This window comes from Populus euphratica, unplaced genomic scaffold (genome assembly GCF_000495115.2).
Source record: "Populus euphratica unplaced genomic scaffold, PopEup_1.0 scaffold1219.1, whole genome shotgun sequence".
Taxonomy (NCBI): domain Eukaryota; kingdom Viridiplantae; phylum Streptophyta; class Magnoliopsida; order Malpighiales; family Salicaceae; genus Populus; species Populus euphratica.
The window spans coordinates 19,856-30,867 of record NW_011501072.1 but is presented as its reverse complement, the minus strand read 5'-3'; the positions used below and the strand labels follow the sequence as shown (position 1 = coordinate 30,867).

Genomic DNA, 11,012 nt, shown 5'->3' with positions numbered 1-11,012 from the left:
TTTCAAATCTATTTACATTTTTTTTCTCTTTGCAAACACATCCATCAATTATTTTCAACCAAGTTATTGTTAATTTAATTTCTCTTGAGTTTTTTTTTTGTTACTTAGCTTAATTTCCAGATCTAGCTCTCTGTGGATATGACCTCGATCTTACCGAGTTAATTGCTACATCGCACACTCATGCACTTACGAGTTAAAACAAGTCAATCATAAAAAGCGGTCAAGCACCTCACAGTTATAATCGTCCCTAGCCATATTAAAGGTCAAATTTTGAACCCCTGTATAGTAGAGGAGGACATTACATGATTGTAGTTTGTTACCGACACAGCGCTTACAAATGCTAAATCATTACGGAATTGCTCTAATTTCACACCATACACAAGCTAATTATTACTTTGATTTCTACGAATAATAATCAATTGAGATATGCCAAAAGTAATCAATTGAGATATGCCACAAGTGCCAATATATCTTCTAGGGTGGAGATTTTGCTGTAGTTTCTCGCCAGTGTCTAATCTCATGGCCACTCTTCAGAATCAAGCAAATGTGCGAGAGACTCTAGGTCCAAAGTTGCATTGTCTTCAGGACAATGATTCAGTGCCCAGTCCTTTTGCATGAGGTCATCAAATAAGCCCAAGGAATATTCAGAACCCCCGGACAAATTCCGGTTACAACCACTCGTCATTAGTGTATCTCCGTCTATATCATTAGGTTGAATTTCATTCCACTTTCCGAAATTGAAGAAATCTGAGTCATCATGACATGCAAGAACCACTTCAGTTCCGCAATAAAAATTTGGACCATCTTGTTGATGATTTATCAAGGAAGCTTGAGAGGGGTCGTTCATGGCTGTTGAGGAGAGAATTTCAGGTGGTGGTAGTGGTGTCCGTGTCGGTGGTGGTGACTGTAATGAGAGCAAAACCTTGGTGCCCCTAGTGGCCTGGGCGCGGATTGCTTGGGTTGTCTCTGTTGACTTTGATGGTAGGGTGCTGGTCATGGGTTTAATTGCTCTAGATTTGCTTTGAGAGCTTTTTTTGGATCGTGAAGATGATTGCCCTCTTGCTTTTTTCCCCAGAGTAGTGTTCCAATAATTCTTGATTTCATTGCCTGTTCGCCCAGGTAGCCTTCCAGCTATTAGAGACCATCTACATATTCAAGAATGCTAGTAATAATTACTAGTACTGCTCATAAAAGCACAGGTAAACTGCGTGAAGCACAAACGAGAGAGAGGGGGAGAAAGAGAACCTGTTACCAAGAAGGTTATGGAGCCTGATAATGAGTTCTTCTTCATCAAGGGAAATGTTGCCTCTCTTGATGTCTGGTCTAAGATAATTTAACCATCTGAGTCTACAGCTCTTACCACATCTCTTCAAACCTACATACACTCAATATCCGTTTCATTCAACATGAAATCTTATATAAAATTAAGTGCTTTATTTAAATCATGTTTCCATTAAATGAGCATCAATGAACTCCACTCGTACATATTCAAAAGCTAAATGTTTCTACGATACCTGCTCTCTCGGGGAGGTTTCTCCAGTTGCCTTCTTCATGGGCTTTAATATAAGCCATCAGTATTTTGTCTTCTAAGGCAGTCCAGGCTCCCCTGTTGAGTCCTTCCTTGGAGCCGCATGGACTCCTTCCCATCTCTTTCCACGCACACTACACTCACAAGTATAATAATTAGATAAATGAGGTTACGTGGCTCTTTTATAGGCCAAGGCCACACCTAGGTTGGAGACTGACAGGTTGACATGTTTTAGCGGTCCTTTAATTTGAAATAAATTTATAATTTTTAATAAAATTTAATGATGTAAATTCTTTTACGAAAGTATTTGCACTCATAGGAAGTTACTACATAATTTATTCACGGCATGGATCGATTTTTTTTCTTTCAAAATGTTAATAAAAAAATAATGCAATGCTAACATGTTTCCAATAAAAAAAAAATATATAAAGATTGAGTTGTTATGCTTCAATCAATTTGATAAGTCCAAAAATAATATAAATAATGAGATAAAAAACATAATTTGACTAAAAAATCTCAAGAAGAGTTCAAAAATAATATAAATAATTTGATAAAAAACATAGTTTGACTAAAAAATCTCAAGAAGATATATATATTTGATAGACCCAGGTCAATCTAAATTAACATGTAAAATCTCGATCTAGGTCATGAGACCGCAACAAAATTACAGAAAGCAAATCAAAAAAATATTGAAGGTTAATTCTCAATTAACCAATTGTTGAAGAATAAAATTGAAAAAATAAATTAAAAAAGAATAAAAAAACCCCAATTAACTTGTCAAATTTGAATCATAAAACCGAGATAACCTAATAAAAAACATATCAAAATAAATTATGAAGCTTAATTTTTAATTAATTGAATATTGAAGGATGAAATTGAAAAACAAAATCTATTAAAAAAAGGATTCATAAAAAACCCGAGTTAACCTAAATTAATCCGCCTAACCCTTAACTTATATTATAATACTATGATAACCTCGTATAAAAAAAAATTAAACAAACTATAAAGTTTAATTTATAGTCAAATCAAATATTAAATGATGAAATGAAAATAAAATCAATTATAAAAAAGGATAAAAAATTTTAAAGTTAATTGGGTTAAATCATAAAATTCACTATTTAATTTATGAGATTGAAATAATCTCATATAATATAAACTAAAAAAATTTATGAATTTTAATTTATAATAAATTTAATGTTAAAAAATAAAATTAATAATAAAACTAAATTTAATATTAAAAAAATATTATTCTAGTAAATTATGGAGAAGGGATTTGGAAGTGCTGTCCGTGTTGGTGGTGGTGACTGTAATGAGAGCAAAACCTTGGTGCACACAGTGGCCTTTGTGCGGATGACTTGGGTTGTCTGTGTTGACTTTGATGGTTGGGTGCTGGTCAAGGGTTTAATTGCTCTAGATTTGCTTTGAGAGCTTTGTTTGGATTGTGAAGATGATTGGCCTTTTGCCTTTTTCCCCAGATTTGTGTTCCAATAATTCTTGATTTCATTGCCTGTTCGCCCAGGTAGCCTTCCAGCTATTAGAGACCATCTACATATTCAAGAATGCTAGTAATAATTACTAGTACTGCTCATAAAAGGACAGGTAAACTGCGTAAAGCACAAAAGAGAGAGGGGGAGAGAGATAACCTGTTACCAAGAAGGTTATGGAGCTTGATAATGAGTTCTTCTTCATCATGGGAAATGTTGCCTCTCTTGATGTCTGGTCTAAGATAATTTAACCATCTGAGTCTACAGCTCTTACCACACCTCTTCAAACCTACATGCATTCACAATATCCATTTCATTCAACATGAAATCTTATATAAAATTAAGTGCTTTATTTAAATCATGTTTCCATTAAATGAGCATCAATGAACTCCACTCGTACATATGCAAAAGCTAAATGTTTCTACGAGTACCTGCTCTCTCGGGGAGGTTTCTCCAGTTGCCTTCCCCATGGGCTTTAATATAAGCCATCAGTATTTTGTCTTCTAAGGCAGTCCAGGCTCCCCTGTTGAGTCCTTCCTTGGAGCAACATGGACTCCTTCCCATCTCTTTCCACACACGCTCTACTCACAAGTATAATAATTAGATAAAAGAGGTTATGTTGCTCTTTTATAGGCCACTGCCACACCTAGGTTGGAGACTGGTAGGCTGTCCTGTTTTAGCAATCTTTTAATTTGAAATAAATTTATAATTTTTAATAAAATTTAATGATGTAAATTCTTTTACGAAAGTATTTGCACTCATAGGAAGTTAATAGATAATTTATTCACGGGACGGATCCTTTTTTTGTTTTTCAACATGTTAATAAAAATATACTAGGATTGCGGGCGCCCATACATATATATATATAAAAGATAATAAAATATTAGATAGCCTCATATCAATCTAGACTAATATATAGAATCTTGATTGTAATCACAACAAAATAATAAAAAACAAATTTAAAAAATATTAAAAGTTAATTTTCAATCAATCAATTGTTGAAGAATGAAATTAAAAATCAATTAAGTTGTTAAATCTGAATCATAAAAAATAAAAAAAAAAAATCCAATTAATTTGTCAAATCTAAATTATAAAAAAAAAACAAAAATAACTAATTAACTTGTCTAATCTGAATCATAAAATCGAGATAACTTAATAAAAACCATGTCAAAATAAATTATGAAGCCTTATTTTCAATCAATTGAATGTTGAAGGATGAAATTGAAAAATAAAATTTATAAAAAAAAGGATCCATGAAAAACCCGAGTTAACCTGAATTAATCCACTAAACCCTTAACTTAGGTCATAATACTACAATAACCTCATATAAAAAAATCAAAATAAATTATAAAGTATAAGTCTTACTCAAACCAAATATTGAATGATAAAATTAAAAAAAAAATCAATTACAAAAAATGATATAAAAACCTAATTCAGCTAGGTTAAGTCACAAAACTCACTATTTATATTAGGAGATTGAAGTAACCTCATATAATATAAATAAAAATAAATTATAAATCTCAATCCTTAATAAATTCAATTTTAAAAAGATAAAATTTAAAAAATAAAATTTAAAATAAAACTAAATTTAATACAAAAAAATATTGTTCCGATGGATTATCGAGAAGGGAATTAGTGATTTCCCATCTTTAATTTTTTTTTGTCAGCTTGGCATGATGATAAGTTATAAACTAATTGGTGTAAATGATATTTTATTATATTTTAAATTAAAAAGATATTGTTTTATATATAAAACTAGCTTCAAAATGTTTTAAGTAATGTTTGGTATTGTGGTAGTGATTTTTTTATAAATATTTTTATTATGAAATACATAAAAATAATATATATTAAAAAAATAGTTTTGATATCAACATATTAAAATGATAAAAAATACTAAAATATTAATTTTAAATAAAAAAATTAAATTTTAGATGAATAGTATTTTAACCACAATAAACTCCACCAAGTGTTCCTTAGCTACTCTTCTTGTTACAATTATTTTCTAATGTACAGTTTCTTATTATACTTAATCTAATGTTTTCCGGATAATTGATTGTTGTATCCTAAAAGATAAGATTTAACTCCACTAAAGAAATAGAGAGACATAGTATATCTACGAGTCTACTTATTAATTCTTTTTTAGTGATACACTAACAATATTTCATTTTACTTTAATACACTTCAAATGTTTCCAACCGTATGCTAGCTATAGCTTCTTCTTCTTCTTTTTATGGAATTGCTATGGCAATATTTGATAAAGCTTTTGAACGGGCAAATAAAAGTCCAGAAACTATTAAATTGTTATCTTCGAAATACTATTTCTCAAATTTTGTGCAGCTTTTATGCTTTCCAAATTATAGTGAGAACCAAATGGCTTGAATGGTGCTAGATTTGTTGGCTTGCGTGGCAGGGAATCCCGATGTCCACCATGCACAAGATCAGGATAGAGGTGAGAAACGAGCGACCATTGTGACTGTTGTTATTTATTTTTAGAATCCACGTGTTGGAGACGATGTTTATTTATTTGAAATTGAGTATAATAGTTTAGCTGATATTTTATGAATGATCGACGAAGATAGAAAAATAAATATTTTTTTGAAACCTTGGTATAGCTGTTTTATACTCTCTTTATCCTTTTTTTTTTTTGTTATCAAATCGTCAGGTTTTCTTAAATTGATCAAGAGTCTTTATAATACTAAATTCATTTCTTTTTTATCTGGTCTTTAAGGTTGGATAAATCCCTCATAATTTACACTAAAAAAATTGATTCTACTGCTATCGCAAATTTTTATTTCAAATTAAGCTCTGATTCTAACTTAGTTTCGTAAGATATCTATTCATCCTATCTATATTCTGTCACTCATGACATATTGAAAAATTGACCTACACCGTTATTGGGTCTTAGGGATCACTGTTCTTAGGGAAAACTCTCAATTAGATTTAGATGCTTGACAATGTTAGATCAAGAACCTTTTTGACCAACTAGATTAATGTTAGATTCTGTTATCTAAAACAATTTTATCTGACTTTGACTCCTTCATCAAAGTTGTAGTCCTAGACAAGTAGATAAATTTGGGATTTTGAATTCTTTGATTTCGATATCAGAAGCTCAAGATATTCTCATTTGAATCTAATGTGAAAGTAGAGATTTCTGTCACGAGAAGGATCTTGACTCGAGTTTTGCACTAAAAACTCTATTTTCATCATAAATTTTATTATCGGTGCTCTTAGTTCATCTGATTCTAACTTAGTTTCGTAAGATATCTATTCATCCTATCTATATTCTGTCACTCATGACATATTGAAAAATTGACCTACACCGTTATTGGGTCTTAGGGATCACTGTTCTTAGGGAAAACTCTCAATTAGATTTAGATGCTTGACAATGTTAGATCAAGAACCTTTTTGACCAACTAGATTAATGTTAGATTCTGTTATCTAAAACAATTTTATCTGACTTTGACTCCTTCATCAAAGTTGTAGTCCTAGACAAGTAGATAAATTTGGGATTTTGAATTCTTTGATTTCGATATCAGAAGCTCAAGATATTCTCATTTGAATCTAATGTGAAAGTAGAGATTTCTGTCACGAGAAGGATCTTGACTCGAGTTTTGCACTAAAAACTCTATTTTCATCATAAATTTTATTATCGGTGCTCTTAGTTCATGCTCTTATTAGTATCAGGATGCTCGACATTGTCAGTTTCTGAATTAGATCGGGAAACCCTTTTTGATCAACCAGATTACTGCCAGATTATGTTCTCTAAAACGATTATATCTCACTTTGACTCCTTCATCAAAGTTGTAGTCTTGGATACATAGATAAATTTGGGCTTTTAAATCACTTGATTTTGATATTAGAAGCTCAAGATATTCTCATTTGAATATCTAGTATGAAAACAGGGATTCCTACCACAAGAATGATTTTTTTTTTAACCCGTGTTGGCAGGGACACAATTGCAAGATGTTTAAAGATTGAAGACCAATTGCAGGCCAATTTGAAGCCCTTTTTTGGACCAACGACCAAATGAAAAAGATGCTAAAATAAGGGAGTTGATTGAAAATAAAATTAGAAGAAATTTTACCAGATGAAGAAATTGAAGAATGGGAATTAGATCAAAAAAGGAAAACAATGCCTCCCTGTAATTCTTTCCTTTTTCTCTGCACAGCTACCCCGATTATCTTCTTTCCTTTTATCTGGCAAACCATGTTTTTTTTTGCCTCATTTCAAAGGAAATAATTGGTCCTTATGGTCCCAGTTATAGGAGGACAAAAAGGAGTCGCACCATCCTCTAACTTGAAAAGAAATCACTACTGATCACATAATTAGAATTAAATATTTTGGTTTTTTATTTTTTACTCACCCGAGATTACAACCAAGAATTAATGTAATGTTTGTTTCCTAAATAGAGCTGCATGTTAGGCTATATAAGCCTTTTCTGCTGAGAGATGAAAAAAGAGAAAAAAGAAAGAACGGAGAAAAAATAGAAAAAAAAAAAGAAAAGAAAAAAACATAAGAGAGGCAGGTAGTTAGGAGAGAAAAAACACAGATAATAAAGGGTTTCTTTCCTTCATCCTTGTATTGTTGTGAGTTTAGGAAGGCAAGTAGTTGAAGAGAAAGAGGAGAAGAAAAAGTAGGAAAAATGAGAAAAGAAAGAGAAACCACAAACAAGTAGGGACTCTCTTTCAATCTTTGCTTTCATTTTTCTACATATTTGCTGAACAGGGAAAAAGAAAGTGCAGGAACCAGGGAGAGAAAGTGACAAAAATGCAGAGAAAAGAAAAAACCAGAAAACAAATGCACATACTAAACAGGAGGAAAAGGCTCGAAACAGACGAACACGCTTTCAACATCACTGCAACTTATTCTCTCCCGCCTCCAAGTCTGCTTTCTTCTACTCTTTGCATGCATTATTTTTTTCTTTATGTTTGCACTATTCAAGTGAATTTTAATTTACTTGAATAGCAATGTGGTCTTCTTGCTTGCGTTTTACCTTGTGTTTGTATTGTTCAAGTGAATTAATTCACTTGAACAGCAACTCGCCATTCTTTGAGAGGACTGCACCCCTTTATGTCCAGTTGGGTTACTTGCTTGGGTAAGTGACCCAGCCAGACCTACTATTTTTTTTCAAAAAAATAAAAGAAAGAGAAAGAGATTTATGATTTTTTGGCATATTTATTTTAAGGTTTTTTTTTATGTTGTAAAAAATATCAATCTTGAATTTAGAATACCTGATTTTCAACGCAATATATATATATAGATGTTTTCTTATGTGTTGCATATGACCAATACCTAATATATTTTGAATTTTCTCTTTTATAAAAAAACAAATATTTGAAGTTTAAAAGAAAATTTGTTTTAGCATGATTTCTTAAACACATAAAAATTATTTTCTTATATTTTAGATTTTACAACATGTTTGTAAAACTCCAAAAGGTGTTGGCCAATATTCCAAAAAATATAAAAATCTTATTTTGGGGGGAATTCATCTATTATTCACCGTTAATGTTTGGATAAAGAAACCCAAGTGGTTAATATCCAAAATATTTTTCTAGAAATAATAAGTTACCACACATCCTTGAAAGAAGTCTTGATTATAATCAAGAATATTTCAACTTTTTACTCCATGGTTTACGAGCCGTGAGGGTATAAAACACTAAGGCAAAAATTAGGTTTTTAAAGCTCCTTAGATTTCTAAATTTTTTTCCCTTCTCCTTACGATTACGAGTCGCAAACTCTTAAAATACTAAGGAAAAAATGAGCTTTTAAAACACATGAAATCTCCTTTGATTTCTATCATAATAAATTTAGTTTGAATCAAATTTAGAAAAGCTGATGAGATTAGAAAACACTAACACCATAGCAATTCTAAAGGAAACTAAATATCAAGCAGCTTACTGAAAACACTAACACCATAGCAATTATAAAGTAAACTAAATATCAAGCAGCTTACTTTAGGTAGGGCGTACTAGGGGTGCTAATACCTTTCCTTTACGCAATCAGTCACTTGCCTTAGAATCTCTAAAAGACCAATTATGATTTCTAGTGACTAAAATACTAAGTGGTGATTCTTTTATTCAAGAAAAAAACCCAAAGTCAATTGAGGGTCGCCGCTCCGCTGTACAATTAGGGTTTCTAGTGACTAAAATACTAAGTGATGATTCCTTTATTCACAAAAAAAACCCAAAGTCAATCGAGGGTCGCCGCTCTGCTGTGAGGTGCGACAATGACTCTTAAGCCAATAAAGACCTCATTTTAGAAAATAAAATTTAATTGAGTATGTGATATAAGATCTAAAATATCATAATTATAAGAAGATTCTCAAAATATATTGTATCTATTCATTCATGTTTCCATTTATCAAAAAGTATTACAACTCTTTATATAAAAAAAATAGAAAATTATAATAATAATGAATATGAAAAAAAAACTAGGAAAAACATCTTTTTTAAATAAAAAGAAAACCACAAAAGCATCATAATAAAAAAAATAATAGAAAAATATTTTAAAAAAAACCCATAGCATTAGTCTTCCTCGATTTGAATGGAACTTGCTATTAGGTTTAGTCTTCAGTTAAAAAATTGTTATCCATCTAAAACATCATTTTATATGTGGGAATCCTCATTTTGGATCCCTTATACTTTTATATGCACCATCTCATTATGGATTTCTAACACAATACATTTATATAAGTCGTTCCATCATAGATCCTTAACACAACACCTTTTATATAGGTTGCTCTCTTCCAGACATGGTTGTTTTGTAGCATACAATGAATCAAAATAACCACCAAGGATTGTTAGATTGTCTTCCAGCCATTGTTATTCAGTAGCATATAACAAATGAAAGAACCTCAGATTGTAGCATACAACAAGTAATAACCTTTGTAATAACCTAATATCATTAGGTTTTAATACTAATTGAGGTAGATGGAAGAGAAAAATAAATAGGTTTGTTACATATCAAAACCTTCAAAGACCATAAACATCTTAAATATATAGACTTTTAAAATACTTAATTTTATTCATTTATGTCTCTAATTGCCAAAGGCTATCACAACCCTTTATATAGAAAAAAAACAAAAAAAAAACCTTAATATTACTAAATAGAAAAAAACTATTTTCTTTATATAGGAAAAAAAAACTAGAAATTGATTATGTTTCTCAATGTCTTGAAAAAGGGAAGAGTGCACTCCTACTAGTAAGCAATGAATCTATTAAGGGCAATCAATCTCTTTATAAGGCGTTGCACTTCTTTCATAGTCTACGGGGGCATCATGTTTAGTATGGCTTGAGTTTTTTATGGATTTGGCTTGATTCCCTTGAAGCTTTTAAAAAAACCTAGAAATTTCCTTTCTTTTCTTTAATAGCAAAAACACATTTAAAAGGGTTGAGTTTTATATAGTATTGACTCAAAATAAAGAAAACTTCTTCAAGGTCTAGGAGATGTTATTCAAAGGTCATGCTCTTTACTAACATGTCGTCAACATATTCCTCCATACTTCTTCATAATTGATTTTTAAATATTTGGTTGATCATTTATTGATATGTTGCCCTTACATTCTTCAATCTGAATGACATGGCTTTATAGCAATAAGTTTCTACTTTAGTTATAAAAGTTGTTTTCTCCAGGATCCACTAATGGTATTTCAAACAAGTATAGTATAAACTTTTTTTATTACTCAACTGAAAACCACACACAAAGAAGGTTCTAATCGGATAATTTGTCATTAATAGCTCATTATAAATTATTAATATGGTCATATTAATTATCTTATTTAAATAACATCAAACTCTTAAATATTATTAGGAATTTATGATGCTAGCTTATGTTAACAACAAATCAAGTTCCTTTCATAGCTCAAGTATAGGTTATACCATACAATTGGCTATAAAATTGTCAAACATTTGTTGTAATAAGTGTTATATAACACAAATGTAGATTAACTATTTAAAAAACAAGTCATTAAGAATTAATAAGATAAAAATAATAAGACATGT

At 30.6% G+C, this 11,012-nt stretch overlaps 1 protein-coding gene and 1 long non-coding RNA gene across 3 annotated transcripts in view; both read right to left on the bottom strand.

Moving 5' to 3' along the window:
- The window catches only part of LOC105117193 (uncharacterized), a 21,118-nt gene that overhangs the window by 7,591 nt on the left and 2,515 nt on the right, over positions 1-11,012 (bottom strand). The window contains exon 2 of the long non-coding RNA XR_840687.1: positions 6,617-6,628. This is a non-coding gene — a long non-coding RNA (uncharacterized LOC105117193). The remainder of the gene's footprint in view (positions 1-6,616; positions 6,629-11,012) is intronic.
- LOC105117192 (myb-related protein 308-like) lies at positions 507-3,598 on the bottom strand. Of its 2 annotated transcripts, XM_011014768.1 has the most exons (4): positions 3,444-3,598; positions 3,172-3,301; positions 2,807-3,073; positions 507-902 (listed from the first exon to the last, which is right to left on the bottom strand). In XM_011014768.1, exons 1-4 carry the CDS (start codon positions 3,574-3,576, stop codon positions 518-520), a joined length of 915 nt encoding a protein of 304 aa, XP_011013070.1. In that variant the 5' UTR covers positions 3,577-3,598; the 3' UTR covers positions 507-517. The 2 variants fall into 2 exon arrangements, with proteins under 2 accessions (XP_011013070.1, XP_011013071.1); XM_011014769.1 differs by lacking the exons at positions 2,807-3,073; positions 3,172-3,301; positions 3,444-3,598 and adding exons at positions 1,246-1,375; positions 1,515-1,694 and having other exon boundaries at positions 507-1,145.

Bases quoted from the DNA above. Each gene is read 5' to 3' on its own strand.
- LOC105117192 (XM_011014768.1), bottom strand. From the start codon at position 3,576: ATGGGAAGGAGTCCATGTTGCTCCAAGGAAGGACTCAACAGGGGAGCC. The intron at 3,302-3,443 runs GTACTCGTAGAA...GAATGCATGTAG, and splicing joins AAACCTCCCCGAGAGAGCAG to GTTTGAAGAGGTGTGGTAAG. The intron at 3,074-3,171 runs GTTATCTCTCTC...TTGAATATGTAG, and splicing joins CATAACCTTCTTGGTAACAG to ATGGTCTCTAATAGCTGGAA.